This window comes from Coregonus clupeaformis, chromosome 14, assembly GCF_020615455.1.
Source record: "Coregonus clupeaformis isolate EN_2021a chromosome 14, ASM2061545v1, whole genome shotgun sequence".
Classification (NCBI taxonomy): Eukaryota; Metazoa; Chordata; class Actinopteri; order Salmoniformes; family Salmonidae; genus Coregonus; species Coregonus clupeaformis.
Window position 1 is genome coordinate 18,851,341 of NC_059205.1, and position 22,986 is coordinate 18,874,326.

At 42.1% G+C, this 22,986-nt stretch overlaps 1 protein-coding gene across 1 annotated transcript in view; it reads right to left on the reverse strand.

Moving 5' to 3' along the window:
* Window positions 1-3,830: 3,830 nt before the first annotated feature.
* The window catches only part of LOC121581238 (kelch-like protein 24), a 30,234-nt gene continuing 11,078 nt past the window's right edge, over window positions 3,831-22,986 (reverse strand). Inside the window, exons 5-8 of the mRNA XM_041896727.2 lie at window positions 19,493-19,611; window positions 7,907-8,095; window positions 4,855-5,043; window positions 3,831-4,518 (exon numbers count right to left, since the gene is read on the reverse strand). Of these exons, the coding sequence (XP_041752661.2) occupies window positions 4,315-4,518; window positions 4,855-5,043; window positions 7,907-8,095; window positions 19,493-19,611 (701 nt within the window). The 3' untranslated portion in view covers window positions 3,831-4,314. The remainder of the gene's footprint in view (window positions 4,519-4,854; window positions 5,044-7,906; window positions 8,096-19,492; window positions 19,612-22,986) is intronic.

Genomic DNA, 22,986 nt, shown 5'->3' on the forward strand with positions numbered 1-22,986 from the left:
ACTGACCAGAATCAAGACTTAAAATGTTCACCATCACACCTGCCAATCAATCATATCCTGTGAGTTAATACACAGGTGTCAGCTCGGCAGAGCTAACGGCACACACACCTGGAGGTTTCCATGGTTACCCCGAGCTACATTGTGTACATGAGCTATACATTATATGAGTATACAGTTGAGAGGTGCCATTGTCTATGTATGGCATAGAGTTCTATAGAATTGTCATATATGAGGCAAGGCCACTGAGTAAGCAGCACAATATTAAACAGTCTATTATTATATAAACCTACAGCTGGTTTACATATACTGTAGTAAAGGTCACATAATTTACCACTCATTTAGAACAGTTTTGATCTACTAAGGCATCTGATACCCAGAGACATAAACGGCCGCTAGGGGGCCCCCAACCAAAAAATGAAATAAATAATGATCTTCATCCCATGGCAAAATGTGTAGAACTGCAGGAAATGAGCTTTAATAATGTAAAATGTTCTCTCTGCAAACCAAATCTCGCTTAGGGCCCCCCAAATGCTAGAAACGGCCCTGCTGATATCGTCTAAATCACCCATACACCAAACATCCAAATCAACTATCTAAACACTATGTAGCAACAAGCACACCAACAAGCACAAGGTAAAACATCAGTACAAATATCCAACAGTAAAAAAGACAAACAAATATAATTTAATAAATTGCAAAAATAAAATAAAAATCAGTGTGTGTGTGTGTACCAAAGATAAAAGGGAGGCACGGCCGTGAATTATGATGACAGTGTCAGTGATAAGAGGTAGGATATGAGAAGAGGAAAGAGATTATATGGAAAGAGTAAGTAAGGGAAGCTCTAACAGGAAAAGGTAATAGGAGTAAGTAGAATCAGAGTTCAGACCACAGCAGGAGGGGAGCAGGGGCTTCCTATAATGAATGTCATTTGAAATTAGTGGCCATCAGGAGATGAAAGAAGGCAATGGAAGGATGATGTTTAGTTCTATTTGGACATGGCTTCTGTTTTTGGATAAGCATATGCCAGCTTGTTTTGTTTTATACCAAACGATCACCGCTTAACGACATAGCAAATTGAAGTCACGGAACTACATTCCTACCCTCTGGCTTCCAGGTAAACTTGATACATTCCATGATACTGTTCCAAGTTTCCATGATACTATCACAGGGTTACAAAGAAAGAGGCCATATTAAGATTGTTGGAATGCATACTTCCTTTTAAAACTCAAACTGTCAATCAGTGCCAGGTTCCTATGAATTTCTCTCAAGTCTGAAAAGCTTTCTTGTTCACTATCACAATCACTATCTGTTAGTACTTGTCCACCTGAATACCTCCATAATCTCTTAAAGCAACACTTTGATTTCATCCACTATCACTACTCCCTTTCTGTCCATCAAAGAGCAGAATCTCTGGTTCTTAGGAAGAGGAGATGAGGAGTTGCTACTGTCACAAGAATGCCAGTGGCCTACACACTGATGCTAGGTATGTCTAGGGCTGTTACAGTGACCGTCTTACCGCCACACCGGTGATCACAGGTCATGACCGCAGTCAAATTCCACCTCACCGTTTAGTTATGGTAACTAGCCTTCTCCAAAACTGCGCTCTGATGCTGCTGATGGTCATTAGTAGCCTACCAAACTTGCTAACTGCCTGGTACTCAGCCCTCTATTGTCCCTCTAATCACTCTGACATCAATGCAAATGTTTGAAAATCAAATCAAACACTTCATGAGAGCCCATGAGCTCATGTTGCGCAACATTTCTATAGGCTATGCAATTGCGTGAGATAACATTTTTGATGGCCTCTATTTAAAAAAGGAGGATCCCATCAGCTTTCTATAGGCTAGGCCTACTATATTTATTTCTCAACTCTGCTAATATTAAGCACATTGCTTCGCTTTACAACAGGAGTATAGCCTACCTGGCTGGCATGACAATTAACCATGGGAAAATCATCCTCCATTCGCTATTTAAGTGCATAGATTACATGTATTTATTTCCCCTGCCCCTGTTCTGAGACAGGCGCATGATAATGGTCCATTCTAAATCAAAACTAATTTCACACATTATTTGTATATGTAAAGACAAGATTAAATTAAGAATAGTCTGATGGGTGACAATATTATAACTTGTGAATTATGTATTATCACTTGTGAATGATGCCCATGGTGTGCAATAAGGCAAGAAACAGCGCATGCCTTTTTTTGGCGTATTTTTCAAATCATAGTAGCACACCTCATGTAGCCTAGCCCATAGGCCTATATGTTTTGATAAGGTTAGTATCACTACTAAAGTGGTCAAATAACTTATTAAAATTAAGCACATTAATCCCCTTTACAACCGGTGTAGAGACTAACTTACATAAATAGGCGGCTTGTGAGTTTCAAGTTTGGGGAAGATAATTTTCACCATAAAAATACACCTTTATAATAAAGCATTACATGCATAATCGCATTTGCGGTCACTTTTGAGAATGGTGTTTTCCCGCTAATTGATTGCATTTTAGAATGTTCGCAATTGATTGCATTTTGGAACATTTGCGCTTATAGCCTACTGCCGTGTGCGCATTGCTGCGCTTATATATGAGTTTATCAACACTTTAAGCTAAAAGTTCTGATCTGTTGCATCAGCCTCAATGCTTTTAAACGTTTTTTTTATGCGAGTGGTTGTATTAATTTGGGATCTATCGCATCCCATTACTGTCCCAGAGTATGTTTGGAATATTTCTTTCTGGCACAGAAGGACATGTTGACCAATAGAATAGGTCAACTTTTGTACTATGGGGGATAGTAGATTGACATAGGTTAGTGCTTTTGCTGTTCGTTAGGCCTACTCATCTTGTTGGCTGACGAAAAGTAAATGTGAACAGTTTTTCGAACATTTACAATATGTGCCTCGGAATTCAATAAGGACGTGCACAGTTGCGTCCCCGATGTGTCTGTCTTCACTTGTAGCCTACTTCGGAGTTGAGATGCCTGTGAGAAGGACCCGATCACATGACGGGCATTGGCTAATAAGAATTGAGATATCTGAGAGAACCATGTGAGTGAGAGGTGCTTTGGAGCACGGCGATTGGCAGGCAGGAGAAAGGAATTATAATTATTATATTTAGCCCAAGGGCACAACAGTCACTGGCCGCAAAAGGCATGGATTCTTTAGGGGGCATTATGGCCACACCAGGGGGATGCCGCCAGGAAATTTGAGGCCTGGTGAGAATATTATCAAGTGCTTGTCAAATTGTGAATGAGAAAATTATGAGAAAATTATGAAAATTATGAACTGCGCAAGAAACAAAGCAGAGCTTATGCCTTTCATGCGACTTTTTAAAAATCATCATGCAGCCTTAGAATGTATTAAAAATCAAAACATATAGCCCAACGTTTGTATCACAACTGAAGTTGCATAAATAATTATAAATTAAGCATGTTTCTTTGTTAACCCTCGGAAATTGTTTTGAGAAAATATCCTTTATATTTTATTCAGCTATGTTCAATTGTATTCTTCATACTATAAAATAATGCCATGGAATTCTAAGCAATTCTTGTCTGCTAAATGAACTAGTGTAGCCCACAGCCATTTGGCATAGCCAGATCAGGGCCTGACATAAGGACAACTCAGAGGATGCTATTCTGTTCTTCTCAAATACAGACTACATTTTCTTCATGTTTCTTTAGACATGTCTAAAATAAATGATGGATTTATTGTGAAGGTGTAGGTGTAGGCTATATTAAATGGATTTATTAAGACTTTTTTAAATGTAGATATTCCAAAAGTCTGCGTCTGTGGCTTGTAGGCTATGTGTGGAAGCCAGGAGATGCTAAATGTTTTTATGTTAATTAACGGTCAATTACCGTGACACCGGCAGTTATTTGCTTGACAATCACCGGCTGACAAAATTTCATGACTGCTCTGATCTTATCCTGCCGCTGGCTCAGTGAAGGCTCCATCTAAACACAGACATAATGTTGTCTGGAGGCATACCAGCTAGTCCGTGGTTTGATTTTCCATAGAACAACAAAGTCAACTGGCAGGCATAGATGGATCTGGAGTAGCATAGCAGGAATACCACGATACCAGCAACAGAGTGTTGCTACACGGGACAATAAGGAAACAAGTGAAACTGAAACTGGGGCTGTGGTCTGATTTTCTAAATGAGTTGCTTATTGAGACGAAAAAAAAGGGTTGAGAGTGTGTGCATGTCTTTTTGCACCATTTTTAGGAACGCGTGTCTCAAGAATATTTTTCGGTGTGTGTGAATGTCTATTAAAGCATGTTTATGTACAAGCCTGTGTGTTTGTGTGTGTGTTTGTGTGGTCAGGGCCGGTGGTGGAACTTCTCGTTGTAACGGTGGATGGTGACACAGCCGTGGTAGGAGATGGGGCGAGGCATGGCCGCCACGCCTGTGATGATGCCCGTTGCCGGGTCGTAACACAGGATGGTGTCAGAGGCTTCGCCGTTCTCACCCCGCCCACCCAGGATGAAGATCTTCCCATTACACACCGACATGCCACAGCTCTCCTGGAGAGAGAGAGAGGGAAAGGAGAGAGAGAGAATGAGAGTGTGCGAGAGGGAAAGGAGAGAGCAAGAGTGAGAGAGAGAGCGAGAGAGAGGAACAGAGAGGGACAGAGAGAGAGGGAGAGAGTCAGGGAAATGTGCCTCACCACGGTTGACTTATCAGGTGCTCGACAAAACAATAACAACTTTTTTTGTGAAATCAAAAAGCTCCAGTTATGATGTAAGGTCAACACTGTATTTGTTTTCATAGACCATTGTTATGTGCAAACCTCATAGCAGCTCTGAAGTTGAAATTAAACAGAATCTCCAGTGTCTCTGTGCCATAAATGACATCCTTACCTGTTTGCTGAAAGTGTGCACCACGTGCATCCAGTAGTCCTCTGCAGGGTCGTAGCAGAAGATAGACTTGGTTAGACCACCTGACACGTAGATCAGGTTGTTCAGGGAGACCGCCGTGATGCAGCGCTTAGCGATAGGGATGCTTGCCCTTAGCCCCCAGGTGTCTGCCTCTGGATCATAGCACTGGACCTAGAGAGATCACGTGGATTGAGTGATTCATGATTGATTGATTATTTTTGTTTTGAAAAAGTGTGGTATAAAACATATAGCTGTGAAAGTATACATGGACTCAGAGCATAATGCATGAAAACCTTATGCAGTACAACATTTATCGTCTACTGTATGTGCATCTTGGTGAAACACTTAGAAACAGATATATACACTGAGTATACAAAACATTAAGAACACCTGCTCTTTCCATGACATAGACTGACTAGGTGAATCCAGGTGATCCCTTATTGATGTCACCTGTTAAATCCACTTCAGTCAGTGTAGATGAAGGGGAGGAGACAAGTTAAAGAAGGATCTTTAAGCCTTGAGACAATTGAGACATGGATTGTGCGTATGTGCCATTAAGAGCGTGAATGGGCAAGACAAAATATTTAAGTGCCTTTGAATGGGTATGGTAATAGGTGCCATGCGCACCGCTTTGAGTGTGTCAAGAACTGCAACGCTGCTGGGTTTTTCACACTCAACAGTTTCCCGTGTGTATCAAGAATGGTCAACCACCCAAAGGGCATCCAGCCAACTTGACACAACTGTGGGAGGCATTGGAGTCAACATGGGCTAGCACTTTACCTCTACCTACATGTACATATTACCTCAATTACCTCGACTAACCGGTGCCCCCGCACATTGACTCTGTACCGGTACCCCCTGTATAAAGCCTTGCTACTGTTCTTTTATTGATGCTCTTTAATTATTTGTTATTTGTCTATTTTCTTATTTTTTTCATTTTTTATTTTTATTTATTTATTGTTTACTTCAGTTTATTTAGTAAATACTTTCTTAACACTTATTTTTTCTTAAAACTGCATTGTTGGTTAAGGGCTTGTCAGTAAGCATTTCACTGTAAGGTCTACCTACACCTGTTGTATTCGGCGCATGTGACAAATAACATTTGATTTGATTTTGATTTGATTCTAAGGCTCTAATTTCACTCATTTCTTTATCCTCCGGCACATGCCACAAATACTTTCAGTCTTTGTCTGTCCTCAAACTTAAAGCTTCCCCTTTAAAACATGCCTCACACATTTCTAACAGTATAGGCTAAAATGGGGAATATTCTAGATATAATGTTCACTAATATTGTTTCATCTAACTTCACTGTATTCCGTGCTCCATTATGACTGCCACTGTAGTCTTGGCCCTTCCCTAGTCCTCCATCCAGCTATAAGTAGGTGTGGTGATATTCCTTCCCTAGTCCTCCATCCTCCCTCCAGCTATAGGGCCCTTCCCTAGTCGTCTGTCCTCCCTCCAGCTATAGGGCCCTTCCCTAGTCGTCTGTCCTCCCTCCAGCTATAGGGACCTTCCCTAGTCGTCTGTCCTCCCTCCAGCTATAGGGCCCTTCCCTAGTCCTCCATCCTCCCTCCAGCTATAGGGACCTTCCCTAGTCGTCTGTCCTCCCTCCAGCTATAGGGCCCTTCCCTAGTCCTCCATCCTCCCTCCAGCTATAGGGCCCTTCCCTAGTCATCTGTCCTCCCTCCAGCTATAGGGCCCTTCCCTAGTCCTCCATCCTGCCTCCAGCTATAGGGCCCTTCCCTAGTCATCTGTCCTCCCTGCAGCTATAGGGCCCTTCCCTAGTCGTCTGTCCTCCCTCCAGCTATAGGGCCCTTCCCTAGTCGTCTGTCCTCCTTCCAGCTATAAGGCCCTTCCCTAGTCGTCTGTCCTCCTTCCAGCTATAAGGCCCTTTCCTAGTCGTCTGTCCTCCCTCCAGCTATAGGGCCCTTCCCTAGTCGTCTGTCCTCCCTCCAGCTATAGGGCCCTTCCCTAGTCCTCCATCCTCCCTCCAGCTATAGGGCCCTTCCCTAGTCCTCCATCCTCCCTCCAGCTATAGGGCCCTTCCCTAGTCCTCCATCCTCCCTCCAGCTATAGGGCCCTCCCCTAGTCCTCCATCCTCCCTCCAGCTATAGGGCCCTTCCCTAGTCCTCCATCCTCCCTCCAGCTATAGGGCCCTTCCCTAGTCCTCCATCCTCCCTCCAGCTATAGGGCCCTTCCCTAGTCCTCCATCCTCCCTCCAGCTATAGGGCCCTTCCCTAGTCCTCCATCCTCCCTCCAGCTGTAGGGCCCTTCCCTAGTCCTCCATCCTCCCTCCAGCTATAGGGCCCTTCCCTAGTCCTCCGTCCTCGATCCAGCTATAGAGAGGTGTGGTGATATTGCTCTCTGTCTGATGTCATAACACCTCGATGACAACTGATGAACTATAAAACGTATCTCATTAAAAGATTGCCTAATGCATATATTAACATGGAAAACAAGATCTGACTCTGGTATCACTCGCAGTGCTTGATCTGAATAAACCTCCACCTTATTCAACCCGTGTGTCGTAATGTCAGTCTGGGTTATTAGACAGTGTTATTGGAGCGAGGTGTAGGGTAGTTGCAAATCTCACAAGTACTTGATTCCATAATCAGATTCCCTGTTTACTGTTATGAATGCTTAAGGGGAGGGGTGGTGGTTGTGGTGCCGGCGGGGGTAGGGGTGGGAGGTTGTTTATGTATATGTGTAACTGTGCTGAAGGACAGGGGTGATGGTGGTGGGGGCGGAGGGTTGTTGATGTACTGTATATGTGTAACTGTTATGAACTGTGGAAAGAATTTCCTCTTGAATGACAAATAAGGACAGTAAAGGTAAGTCAACAACATTCATTCATATCTGGGATTTATAGGTTCATCTTAGGTGCATATCTAAAAGGTATGGTATAGGTGTGTATCAAACCTTTTCTATTATCCCTGTTTATCTAATAGGTGTGGTGTATGGTGTATCTTTGAGAGGTAAAGGTGCATCTTAGCCAGTTATCCATGTGTATGGTGTACCCTATGGGTCTACCCACCTTATCAGAGCAAGTGTTGTCATCGGGCCCTCCCCCGATGACAAAGAGCTTCCCAGCACAGCTGGACACGGCCGGAGAACTGACCGCCTCCTTCATCGGAGCCACCTCTGTCCAGCGGTTAGAGAAGGAGTCATAGCACTCCACACTGCTCAGACGACTCTGACCATCATACCCTCCCACTGCATAGACCTATACAGAGAACACACATTTAATCATAGTGGTTAGAACAATATTGACTACTGTTTGCATTGACTATAATGTACACACTCCTGCGGTAAGAATTACCCTGCCAAGGGTGCTCAACCTGTGCACGCACAAAATCCTGCCTAAACACTGCGTATATGTCTTTACTTAAAGACACATACGAACGCACGCACCCATGCATGCATAGTGCCATTGCCTGTGGCATAAAGACCGGTTTGTTTACAAGAAGCCACAGTTCCATGTGTGTATACCAGTTCCCGCCTCAAGAGATAGAACCCGTAAATCTGGTAAACAGTATAAGATGACGTGATGCATGCTTTATAACAAATGGCACCATGACCCTCCTATTCGTGTGTGTCACACGTAATACATTAAAGACATAGCAGACAGTAACCACATCAGATAAACTGGCTCTTCACCTCAATCACACTACACACACTTCATCTCACACCACACACACGCACACACACACCATCCAATCTCCAAATTCCAGTCTGGAGTGGCTGGCTGATTTAAACGAATCTTTGTCACAGCAGTGTGAGTGGGTGTCAATCACTCAAAAACTCATTTTAACCTGGCTATTAGCATAGCAACTGAGGCAGTTCATAAATTCTGCCTACTTTCCAAACTGAAAAAAATGGAGAGAGAGAAAAGATCAACAAATCCATTTACTCTTTCTCTCTCCAGCCTCTATGCCACACTTGGCATTAACCAGGAACATGATAGGAGAGAGGGAGGCAGGGAGGGAAGGAGGGAGAGAGCGAGAGAGAGATAGAGGAGAGAAATATAGCTACAGTAGGTATTTTTGATGTGTTCGTGTGTGTTCGCATGTGTGTGTGTGTGTGTGTTCAAACCACGCGCTGCTAACAATTCACCACAGTTCACAGAGGGACCTCTCACCCCTCTCCTAAGGACAGACAAACAGCCCTGTCTCCCCTCCATCTCACATACTCTCCTTAAACAAATGCAACAGATATGACTCACAGAAGATGTGCACTGAACAAAAATATAAACACAACACACAACAATTTCAAAGGTTTTACTGAGTTACAGTTCATATAAGGAAATCAGTCAATTGGGAATACAGATATGCATCTGTTGGTCACAGATACCTTAAAAAAAAAAGGTATGGATGTGGATCAGAAAACCAGTCAGTATCTGGTGTGACTATCATTTGCCTCACACATCTCCTTCGCATAGAGTTGATCAGGTTGTTGATTGTTGCCTGTGGAATGTTGTCGATCCAGAGCATCCCAAACGTGCTCAGTAGGTGACATGTCTGGTGAGTATGCAGGCCATGGAAGAACTGGGACCTTTGCAGCTTCTAGATCCTTGCGACATGGGGCCATCCATACTCATGCTGAAACATGAGGTGATGGCGGCCAATGAATGGCACGACAATGGGCCTCAGGATCTCGTCACAGTATCTCTGTGCATTCAAATTGCCATCGATAAAAAGTAATTGTGTTTGTTGTCTGTAGCTTATGCCTGCCCATACCATAACCCCACCGCCACCATGGGGCACTCTGTTCACAACGCTGACATCAGCAAACCGCTCGCCCACACGTCTGCCATCTGCCTGGTACAGTTGAAACCGGGATTCATCAATGAAGAGCACAGTGGCAATCGAAGGTGAGCATTTGCCCACTGAAGTCGGTTACTTTGCCGAACTGCAGTCAGGTCAAGACCCTGGTGAGGACGATGAGCACGCAGATGAGCTTCCCTGAGATGGTTTCTCACAGTTTGTGCAGAAATTCTCCGGTTGTGCAAACCCACAGTTTCATCAGCTGTCCGGGTGGCTGGTCTCAGACGATCCCGCAGGTGAAGAAGCCGGATGTGGAGCTCCTGGGCTGGCGTGGTTACACGTGGTCTGCGGTCGTGAGGCCAGTTGAACGTACTGCCAAATTCTCTAAAACAACGTTGGATGCAGCTTATGGTAGAGAAATTAACATTCAATTATCTGGAAACAGCTCTGGTAGACATTACTGCAGTCAGCATGCCAATTGCACGCTCCTGTAAATTGAGACATCTGTGGCATTGTATTGTGTGACAAATCTTCACATTTTAGAGTGGCCTTTTAATGTCCCAAGCACAAGGTGCACCTGTGTAATGATCATGTTGACTGTCAGGTGGATGGATTATCTTGGCAAAGGAGAAATGCTCACTAACAGGGATGTAAAAAAAATTGTTCCCATATGATGTGTTGCGCATAATGCATTACAGACGTAGCAAAGAGCAACCTCAATCCCACACACACACAGTGCAGCGCCAGTGTGACAGAGAAGGAGGACAGCAGTGGCTGAGCACAGCATGTTCCAGAGCAGCCAGGTCACCTGTGATAAAAGTCAGTATTCGACGTCCATCCATGTCGGAGGACGTTGGGAGATGACGTAGAAACCGGCCACTAGGGGCAACAGTGAGCGCTGTTACCTTCAAGTAGGTTTTGGTTTTGCTAGGGCATTGTGGATGCGGAAGGAGAATGAGCATAAGCATCTGCCTCTGGTGCCAAAGGTTGCATGCATGTTCAAATCCAGCAATAGAATGTAGTTTTTGAGATTGTTGTTTTAAGCCTATCCCAAACATTAACCATTACCTTAACCATTCAGAGTTAATGCCTAACCTTAAGATTTCGGAGTTAATGCCTAAACTTAAGCTTAAATACTAACTTCAACATTTTACATCGGAGAAACATGGTTGAACGTCTAATTTTGACGTGAGACTGTGAGAGCTAGTTGTTCCAGAGAGAGGAAAACAAGGGGCTGACCTACATTAAAGTGTCTGGCAGGAAACCAGTCCAGCAGGACGTTAGGGACTGCATGTGTGTGTGTGTGTGTGTGTGTGTGTCCTTATTGGGTTGGAATGCCATCCAAGGGTCAGCTCGAAAGGCACAATGTACTCCATTTGATCTCTATATAACATTAATAACTCTTTGGAGAAAGCAAAAACTCTCAAATGAACTCAGGGCTGGAGCTGGCGATAGGAACAAAGATCAAATGTTTTCTGTTTTTTTGTCATATTTCTTTTTTGTTTTACAACAACAAATATTTTGCATCTTCAAAGTGGTAGGCATGTTGTGTAAATCAAATGATACAACCCTCCAAAAAAATCTATTTTAATTCCAGGTTGTAAGGCAATAAAATAGGAAAAATGCCAATGGGGGTGAATACTTTCGCAAGGCACTGTATGTCACAATGGGAAGCCGGACTATCACCTCTCACCGTCTGTGGACTATGATTTACACTTAAATATACACTATGCAGATATCGCTCCGCTATTTCCTGGTTGCAAAAATTCTAATAGTTCGCCTAATTTCAGTTTATGTGACAAAACGAGCAGTCATTGTGTAGAGAATCATTGTACCATCTAAACCTCTGTGAAATATATTTTCCATAACCAAATATAGTATTTTCAGCTGTTTGAAGCTGGTGTACAAAACCGAAAGCAAGGAACTGGGAGACTTGTCAGGATCGAGGGAAAGATGAACGGAGCAAAGTACAGAGAGATCCTTGATGAAAACCTGCTCTAGAGTGCTCAGGACCTCAGACTGGGGCGAAGGTTCACCTTCCAACAGGACAATGATGCTAAGCACACAGTCAAGACAACGCAGGAGTGGCTTTGGGACAAGTCTCTGAATGTCGTTGAGTGGCTCAGCCACAGCCCGGACTTGAACCCGATCAAACATCTTTGGAGAGACCTGAAAATAGCTGTGCAGCGACGCTCCCCATTCAACCTGACAGAGCTTGAGAGGATCTGCAGAGAAGAATGGGAGAATATCTCCAAATACAGGTGTGCCAAGCATGTAGTGTCATACCCAAGAAGACTCGAGGCTGTAATCGCTAAAGTAAAGGGTCTGAATACTTATGTAAATGTGATAATTCATATTTTTATTCGTTATACATTTGCAAACATTTCTAAGAACCTGTTTTTGCTTTGTCATTATGGGGTATTGTGTGTAGATTGATGAGGGGAAAAAAACAATTTAATCAATTTTAGAATTAGGCTGTAATGTAACAAAATTTGGAAAAAGTCAAGGGGTCTGAATACTTTCCGAATGCGCTGTATTGCAACAGAATAATTGTAGCTTTGCTACCTAATGTTTACCTTCCCCTAAAACTATAAATTGTTCTGAGTCGTCAAGTCTATCCTAATTTCATAGCATTTATTTGTACATTTTAAAGACCATCATTAACCAAAACAAATGCTGACCACTGGTGTAATAATGTTTTCCTTAATGTTATTCTTAATAGCGTCCATGCTGTTATTACCTGGTATTATTAAAGTTGACTGTTTAATGACAAAATGAAGACAGCCTTTGAACAGCCTGAGTCAAAGCAAACAGACTGTAAACTCAGAAGATGTCATGAGTCACGAATGCTACAAGATCCTTGGAAGGATTTGGCCTAAAACGGTGACAAATGGGCTCAGTCAGTAACAGCAGGACATGGACGGTATGTTGTGATTTGCATTGATTGCTCAAAACATCCTTTCTCTGGCACTACAGGGCCTGAGCATGGCCAGTCTGCATTGGTCTTATCTTGACTACACCCTACAGGCCTGCCTTACCACAACACAATGAAGTAACCAGCTTCCCCACAAGCACGCACATGTGCACAAACACACACACACACACAACAACACAGCACAGCTAAACCGGCACACCAGCGCATTAAAATACATCTATAAAACACAGGCATCAGAATATGGTAAAAACAACAGTATGGTTTCCATTCAGTTTGGCATTCTAGTTCACTATAATAGGAGGATGGTGGTGAGAATAAGTCAGTATTCCAGTTATAGTCTGATGCAGTTAGATGTGAAAACCACTGGGTACAGAGGAAAACAAATACTAAGAAATTGGAAACACTACTACATTTGTTTCACTCCAATTGACCTCACATTGACACAACTCCCTCCGAAGCTGCCTCATCTCCTTGTTCGGGCAGGCTTCGGCGTTCGTCGTCACCGACCTTCTAGCCACTGCCGCTCCTCTTTTCATCATTCCATTTGTTTTGTCTTGCTTTTCACACACACCTGGTACATATCCCCTCATCAGTCTCTGTATAATTATTCCCTCTGCTCCCCCATGTCTTTGTGTGTTATTGTTTCATGTGGAGGTGTCGCTAGCTCATGTGGAGCATTATGTTACTTTTATCGCTGGGATATTCACCCGTGTGTTTTGTTTTCCCAGTATGCAATTAAGTCGCACTGTATTTGGTTTACGCATTGCTGCGGACTGCTGTATTGGCCAAATAAACCCTATTCTTGGATTCACACCTCTTGCGCCTGACTCCTTCCTACTCACCTTTTTACACACATTGTCAAGATGCAAGTAATGGTCATGGTTTAAGATGGGGCGGAGACATGGGCCGAGTCCGAATTCCCATACTAGCATACTAAATAGTATGCGATTTATTTTATTTTTTATAGTATGTGAAATTTCAAAAATAGTACTCCGTACGCATCATCTAATGCGCGATTGCATTGACTCCCGCCATTCGTTCATTTTGGTACAGCGCGTTAATTTATCTGATTATCAGCTGTTGTCAAGCACGTGAGTCGGAAAAGACGAGTGAATTCTACTAGATCAAACGCCGAAATTAGTATGCAGTTTAAGTATGTAGTACGCTAGTATAGGGACACGGACATGGTGAAATATAGTTGGATGGGAACAAATATAGTACTTAGGCTTAGGAATCAGTTACATGTATCTGATTACAAACAAACTAACTGTAATATGTTACTTTACAAGCAAAACATATTGTAATCAGATTACAGATACTTTTGAAAAACTAAATGATTACTTCTTGGATTACTTTTAAATTCAGAAAGGATGTTTACGAAAAAATGTATGACACCTTTCCATTTTCTCAATGACATTCAATTCAGCATTGAAAAAAGGCGCACGTTTAAATTTGTTCCACCTGAGCGAGTCTGACCACAAGTCAGCGACAACTATGTTGACACACCAAATGTGTTTGATGTATCCTTTTTGTCTTCTTCTAATGCCTCTTTAGGGGAAAATAATTCAAAAGTAATTTAAAGTAATCAGATTACGTTACTGAGTTTGGGTAATCTAAAAGTTACGTTACTGATTACAATTTTGGACAGGTAACTAGTAACTGTAATGGATTACATTTATAAAGTAACCTACCCGATCCTGAGCTCAATACATAACAGCTGAATAGGCAGAAAGATGCATTCGCAAAGCCAACAGTTCAACCATCTATAAAGGTTGATTGAATTGATGGTTTCAAAACTATATGACATAAACTGCCTCTATATAAGATAAGGGGAATTTCCATATCTACATATGAGGCTGTCTCTCTGGCTACAGGAAGCTTGAGTTTAAGTTTAAGTGTTGGTTGGTAAAGCCTGAGGCGACTGGGGGAAGCGTGAGATGCTAATAGCATGATGTCATTATTAGCCAGAAGGCAGAGATGGAAAACTAGACTAATATTTCAACAGTGTGGATTGATGATACAATTTCTAAAGAGGATAGTGTGCAGTGCCTTACAAAAGCATTCAGACTCCTTGGAGTTCTTCACATTCGTGACTCGTTTCAGAAAACTAGGCATATGTCATGCATCACTACTTCACAGGAGCGCCATTTTATTTTAATTTTTTCATCAAAACACATTTTTGGCAGAAATGCCTTCTGGAACATGTCTAAACCAACCATGTTAAATTACGAGCCTGGTTGGTTTAGCCATGGAAAAAGACAGCAACCTTCCCACTAGCCATGATTGGCTGAGATAATGAGTGGCCTGGACATTTACATTTTAGTCATTTAGCAGACGCTCTTATCCAGAGCGACTTACAGTTAGTGCATACATTATTCAATATTTTTTTCATACTCCATGTGGGAATCGAACCAACAACCCTGGCGTTGCAAACGCCATGCTCTATCAACTGAGCTACATCCCTGCCGGCCATTCCCTCCCCTACCCTGGACGACGCTGGGCCAATTGCGCGCCGCCCCATGGGTCTCCCGGTCGCGGCCGGCTACGACAGAGCCTGGATTCGAACCAGGATCTCTAGTGGCACAGCTCGCACTGCGATGCAGTGCCTTAGACCACTGCGCTACTCGGGAGATATACTGGACATGCCGAGATATGAGTTCGGATTGGTCTGCCATGTAGCACGCTTCTGTCTATACAGTAATATGAGCTAGTCAGTATGTGTAGATAATCCTTTCTAACACAGCTTTTTTGAAAGATATCACGTAGTACAACTGCATAAGTGTTGCACTACACTTTCTGGAGGACCGAGTTTTGAAATCAATGGAATTAGAGTATGATAGCTAAACAGATGGAGAAAATTCTGGTGTTTGGTTGCAAATATGAGGACGGATCGAAAAGAAAACACACAGAAGGCTATAAAACACCTGTCTCCAGATTACATCTTCAAACTAAGGGAAACCATGGCATCTGTGACAGAGAGGGAGAAGCGTCCATCCATGCATATGGGTAAGAGAGTCTAGCTAGCTACATTTTCAGATATTACACGTTTCAAATTTAGTCAGAAAGTCGTTTTCATTTCAAGTTAAAGTGTACTTTTAGCTAGCACGCTAACGTTAGCTGGCTGGCTAGCTAGCTAACGTTACATGTATGATCTGTGTAGTAATATTATTCGTATCTTAGAGCCATTTGTATTGCTTGTTATAGCCTAATATTAGCTAGCTAACATTAAACCTGGTTGGTTAGCTACCTGCAGATTCATGCAGGGTAGTAACGTTATGAGTTGGGATTATGGTTAATTGTTTAGCTAGCTAGCTACATGTCTAAACAAAAGACTCCACTATGCAACTAACTATTTCAATAAAATGTTTATGATGTCACTGCGACAACTGTTGATAGACGTAGCTGGTAAATTCGCTCTGGCTATCTACTCCGATTTCAGAGCCTTCTCGTCTGACTGTGCCAGAGTGCAGAATAACTGACGAATTTACGAACGCTCAACACCCATTGAATATGGCCGGTGTCAGTAAACGTTGGCAAAAAAGCGTAATTAAATTGTTGCCAGTAACACAGTTGCAGTCACCAATGCTCTGGATAACAAAAAACAGCCTAACTAGCTCTGCTAGGACGAGTAAAATGGTCAGAGTGAGCTGTTCTCTCATTTGTGTCTGGAAGTAGCTAGCAAGCTAGCCAACGTTAGCCAGTTAGCTAGGGTGCTTGACTGCTGTTGTTAGGTCAGAACACTCGGATCAACCCTACTTTCGGCCAGAGCATCCAGTGTGCGCTCTGAACGCTTCGAGAGCGAAACGCTCTGAATTTACGAACGGCCAATCTGACAACGCTCTGAGTTTACGAACGCCCAGAGCACACTCTGGCACTCCAAATTAAATTTACGAACACACCCGTAGTATAAGCCAGCCTTTAGTCTTGAAATCTTTGGTTGTTTAGTATATAGCCTCATGTGAATCCTTAAAAAGATGGGTGGCGCTAAAGCTTTTTAGAGGGTGTGAACAATGCTGAATAGGTGTAGACAAAGAAGAGCTCTACAGAAGGTACCAAAACATTCAAGGACCATTTCCTCAAAAGTGAGGTTACAAGTTTAGCAACTTTCTAAGCAGAATTACTTTCCCAATGTTCCTCAACTGTAGTGTATGATATACCATTTTCTAGCCCTGAGTCTCTACTTTTATCCAATGTAAAAAACACTATTTCAAATTTTGCTACATAAGACCAAATCAAGCCGGTCGGTCACATTTTATTGTGTTACAAAGTGGGATTAAAATGGTTTTAATTGTCATTTTTTGACACTATATGCACAAAATACTCTGTAATGTCAAAGTGGAAGAAAAATTATAACTTTTTAAAAGATTAATCAAACATTTCATATCTAAAATATATTTGTTGCATAAGTATTCAGCCCCTTTGTTTAGGCAAGCCTAAATTAGTTCAGGAGTAAAATGTGGCTTAATAAATCACATAAAAAGTTACATGGACTTACTCTGTGTGAAATAATAGGGGTTGACATGATTTTTTAATTACTAACCCTTCCTCTGTCCCAGATACAGTGCCTTGCAAAAGTATTCATCCCCCTTGGCGTTTTTCCTATTTTGTTGCATTTCAAGCTGTAATTTAAATGGATTTTTATTTGGATTTCATGTAATGGACATACACAACATAGTCCAAATTGGTGAAGTGAAATGAAAAAAAGAACTTGTTTCAAAAAATTCTAAAATATTAATAATGGAAAAGTGGTGCGTGCGTATGTATTCACCCCCTTTGCTATGAAGCCCCTAATTAAGATCTGGTGCAACCAATAACCTTCAGAAGTCACATAATAAGTTAAATAAAGTCCACCTGTGTGCAATCTAAGTGTCACATGATCTCAGTATATATACACCTGTTCTGAAAGGCCCCAGAGTCTGCAACACCACTAAGCAAGGGGCACCACCAAGCAAGCGGCACCATGAAGACCAAGGAGCTCTCCAAACAGGTCAGGGACAAAGTTGTGGAGAAGTACAGATCAGGGTTGGGTTATAAAAAAATATCAGAAACGTTGAACATCACACGGAGCACCATTAAATCCATTATAAAAAAATTGAAAGAATATAGCACCACAACAAACCTGCCAAGAGAGGGCCGCCCACCAAAACTGACGGCCCAGGCAAGGAAGGCATTAATTAGAGGCAACAAAGAGACCAAAGATAACCCTGAAAGAGCTTCAAAGCTCCACAGGGGAGATTGGAGTATCTGTCCATAGGACCACTTTAAGCCGTACACTCCACTGAGCTGGGCTTTACGGAAGAGTGGCCAGAAAAAAAGCCATTGCTTAAAGAAAAAAATAAGCAAACACGTTTGGTGTTCGCCAAAAGGCATGTGGGAGACTCCCCAAACATATGGAAGAAGATGAGAACACCATCCCCACAGGGAAGCATGGTGGTGGCAGCATCATGCTGTGGGGATGTTTTTCATCGGCAGGAACTGGGAAACTGGTCAGAATTGAAGGAATGATGGATGGCGCTAAATACAGGGAAATTCTTGAGGGAAACCTGCTTCAGTCTTCCAGAGATTTGAGACTGGGACAGAGGTTCACCTTCCAGCAGGACAATGACCCTAAGCATACTGCTAAAGCAACACTCGAGTGGTTTAAGGGGAAACATTTAAATGTCTTGGAATGGCCTAGTCAAAGCCCAGACCTCAATGCAATTGAGAATCTGTGGTATGACTTAAAGATTGCTGTACACCAGCGGAACCCATCCAACTTGAAGGAGCTGGAGCAGTTTTGCCTTGAAGAATGGGCAAAAATCCCAGTGGCTAGATGTGCCAAGCTTATAGAGACATACCCCAAGAGACTTGCAGCTGTAATTACTGCAAAAAGGTGTCTCTACAAAGTATTGAATTTGGGGAGGTGAATAGGTATGCACGCTCAAGTTTTTTTGTCTTATTTCTTGTTTGTTTCACAAAAAAAAATATTTTGCATCTTCAAAGTGGTAGGCATGTCGTGTAAATAAAAAATAAAAAAAATCTAATCCATTTTAACTCCAGGTTGTAAGGCAACAAAATAGGAAAAATGCCAAGGGGGTGAATACTTTCACAAGCCACTGTACATACAACATCTGTAAGGTCCCTCAGTCAAGTATTGAATTTCAAGTACAGATTCAACTACAAAGACCAGGGAGCTTTTCGAAAGCCTCATAAAAAAAGGGCAGTGATGGGTAACAACAACAAATCAGACATTGAATATTTATTTAAGGATGGTCTAGTTAATAATTATGCTGTGCATTATGTATTAAACCACCCAGACACCTCAAAGATACAGTCGTCCTTCTGAACTGAGATGCAGCAGAGGAATGAAACTGCTCAGGAACGTTACCACGAGGCCATTGGTGATTTTAAACCAGCTACAGAGTTCAATGGCTGTGATGGGAGAGAACTGATGATGGATCAACAACATTGTGACTTCACAATAATTACTTAAATGACAGAGTGAAAAGAAGAACACAAATATACAAAATATTCCAAAACATGCATCTTGTATGCAACAAGAATTTTGAAAAGAATAATAGGAAAATATTGCAAAGTTCTTAGAGACTTACCCAAGAAGACTCACAGCTGTAATTGCTGCCAAAGGTGTTTATGTATGGACTCAGGGAGCTGAATGCTTATGCAACGACTATATTTAATTATTTAATTTGTATTCATCTTAGAAAAACAAAAATAAATATTTTTTGGTCCACTTTGACGTTAGAGTATTTTGTGTAGATTGGTGACAAAAAATGACAATTCAATCCATTTTAATCCCACCTTGTAACAATAAAATGTGAAGAAATCAAATGGGGTTTGAATACTACTTGCAAGGCACTGTATATATAATTAGATAAACAGCAAGATTATTAAATAACGGGTGTCTGAACAGTGATCTGCTTACCTTCCCCAGTAGGACCGCCATCTTGTGTCTCCAGCGTCCTTTGTTGAGTGAAGCCACTCTGATCCATAGGTTGAGCTGAGAGTTGTACATCCACACGTCTCTGCCGTTGATACGGCCCCCTGGAACAACACACACAACATTGTTAGCCTTGAGACTGCGTGACTCAGGACGATGTTAGCCCACTGAGCTCAAGCCTAGGCATTAACTCTGGGAACTAGCCAGAGTGTCAGGCAAGGTTACTCAACATGTGAGTGTAGTTCACCGAACCATCTCTGCTGCTCCAGTGTTTTTCATCTAACTTGTCATAGTCTTCTTTAGTTGTTTTCACAAGTCCGAATTGAATTGACACACAGCAATAGTCAAAAACCAAAGCCTGTATCAACCCCAAGATAAGCCCTTTGTTCCAATTCAAACCAAGTTGATAGAATAAAGACATTTATTCCTAAATAGAATAAGTTGATCTTGAGCAACATTCAAACTGTGAATGGGTTATGTTTTTGGGCTGAAATGTCAAGGCCACATTTAGTAAGGCACAGCTGACACTGAGTAAGGTTACATGCACAAAATAATGTGATTATTGTGGATAGTAAGATTCATATAATAATTAAATGTTTACATGCTTTGCAAGAATAATGATTTCCCTAATAATTCTGTTTACATGGACACAGGCTACCTGATGGCACTGATAAATGCAGAAAATCGCCAATCAAAATGTACGTTCTACCACAGCGACCATGTTATTTTTAGGAACCGTATTTGATTCTGAGTTTGGACATAAAAGTTTGTATGTGAAAACTACTTCTAAGACGCAAACATTCAGTTGTTCCGAACTTACTTCACTCGTGCTAAAGAGGGAGGCTCGCTCGGCTGGTGCTAGCACATGCAGATCAAATATACAGCTGGAACGCCATTTAAGGTGTTTACATGTCCTAATAATTCGAAAGATTGCTCAGAAAACCAGGTGTTTTAATCGGCGTAGGCTTACTTCGATTTTGACCTTACGCCAATTACGATAAGCAGAGTAAGGTGTTTACATGACTATTGCATAGTCTACCTACTGCCATATTCAGCTTAATATAAAATTAGTACTGTGCAATGTGTGAATGTAAACTCATTGTCTTATCTGAGTGAAAGGTTTGAGCTAGGCTTTATGGGCAATCCTGCTGATCAAAGTCTACTTCAACACTGAGCAAACAACACACACGCATGACACAAACACGCGCAACCTGACTTTTTACAGGGCTTTCAAACACAACACATACGTATAGCACATGCACACCCTAGCCTAGTACAACACTTTAAAAGAGAAACAGGATCTCTTGTTTTTTATAAAGCAGCAGTTGGATGACGTACTTTAAGGAACTGTTTTTTATATTCTCCACAGTGAGAAGGAACAACAACATGTGCAAACAAGCCCTGACACACTGACTCTCTCTCTCTCTCTCTCTCTCTCTCTCTCTCTCTCTCTCTCTCTCTCTCTCTCTCTCTCTCTCTCTCTCTCTCTCTCTCTCTCTCTCTCTCTCTCTCTCTCTCTCTCTCTCTCTCTCTCTCTCTCTCTCTCTCTCTCTCTCTCTCTCTCTCTCTCTCTCTCTCTCTCTCTCTCTCTCTCTCTCTCTCTCTCTCTCTCTCTCTCTCTCTCTCTCTCTCTCTCTCTCTCTCTCTCTCTCTCTCTCTCTCTCTCCCTGAGTCAATCAAAAAGGCCCCACGGATCCTTGCGAATAAAGACACGGCACTAAAACAAACACCACTTTTTTGCTATCACGAGAGAAAGGGATAGATATAGAATAAAGCCGTAAAAAAACCAGGAAAAGTCAAACAAATCAGGTTGAACCCTTTTAGCCTATATTTTAAGGACAAGAGGTGCAAACATTACTTAGAAGCAGTAAAGTACTGTACATTAGTTCCCTCTGAAGTAATATGAAGATGTTGGGAGATTGACATGAATGCTGAGTGCCAGAGAAAGAAACCCTCATCAGAATCATCCTTCTAAACAAAGAAATGGTTCAGTGTTTGTGAAGCTATGTTGAGAGAGTGGAGGAAAACAGACTAACCAGGGTGGCCATGCATGTTAGCCAGACTCAGCATCAACAAAGTCACACAACAACAAGATGAACAATAACAACCAACTAAACCAGGCGATAAGTCATATCGTGACGTAAACACATATCCATGAGTATAATCATGTCTTAATTGCAATATATGATACATAAATTGCTAAGCTGTTAAACAATAAGATCAGAAGTCCCATCTACATTTCCCCCCTCCAGTTCTAAACTGAGATGCCCCAACTGACGGGAGGAGCAGCTGATTTAACAAAAGGACTTAATATAGTACAATAGTTGGGCTTATCTTCTAACAATCAAATTAGATGATTTCTCAAACTGTCATAGTCTGTTGGGCTTAGAATGGGTGTTTACCCATAATTGAGAAAGGGTGGCTGTGTACTGCAGTAAACAGCAACATATACAAGGCTGGCCAGCAAAAACAAATGTGTTTGTTTCTTTTTTTGGACTCGCCAAGTTTAGAGTTTACTAGTTGTGTTCATATGTCCATTGAGATAAACCCCTCCTATTTGTGAAAATGATGTCTGAAACATAATGATACGTGGCTGCCACCTGACAATTATTTTAGGAGAAAATTAAGGAAAGGACACAAGGAGAAGTCCTGTTATCAGTAATAGTACACCGCCATTGTTATGTGTGAGTGGTGGGTAGTGGTATGTGAATATTGTATAACCCTCTAATAGTTGTGTCTGTCTGGTATTGACACTAATCTATTGATAATCACATAGGCCTATCCATCTCAGAAGACGACTACCCTATAGGCTCCTATCGGTCTCCAAAGAACAAACAAAGCATATGACAAGAACCAGTTTTCTAGACAAAAAACGCATAAACTTCAACTACCTCAAAGTGCACCATGACATTGAACCTACTCATTAGCCTTTCAAACCAGGTCTGTTCTCACCGGAAGCAAGTGTTGATCACATCCTCCTAATCATCAGCTCGTGCAGAGGGACAGACTTGCGCGTTAAAAAACACCCCTCAGGAAATGTCAAGGAGAAGGGCATCAAGAAAAGTATGGCACTGGAGGGAATAGCAGCCGTTTTACGGGCTCCTGACCAATTGTGCTATTTTTGTTTTCTTTCGCTGATCAGAAATGATTTTGTACATAATGTTTCCGCCATTATTTCCTAGAACCGAAAATAGCTTCTGGACATCAAAACAGTAATCACTAACCTTGATTTAGATGAGGATTTCTACTTCAATGAATCGGAGCTAAGGGACATACTGCTCATCCCGGACCAGGCCCAAATCACCACACTTGGAGGAGGCAGAGGCAGCATTATAGAGGCCGGCGTGAACATGGTCTCTGGCAGCTTTCATAGCTGAGATAAGTTATTTTCGCCTCTGGCGCACAGCTTCCGAGTAGTCCTTGTTGAGGAAGATGTTGGTTCCTCTCAAGTTCTTGGCTCTCTTCAGAGCAGCCATCCT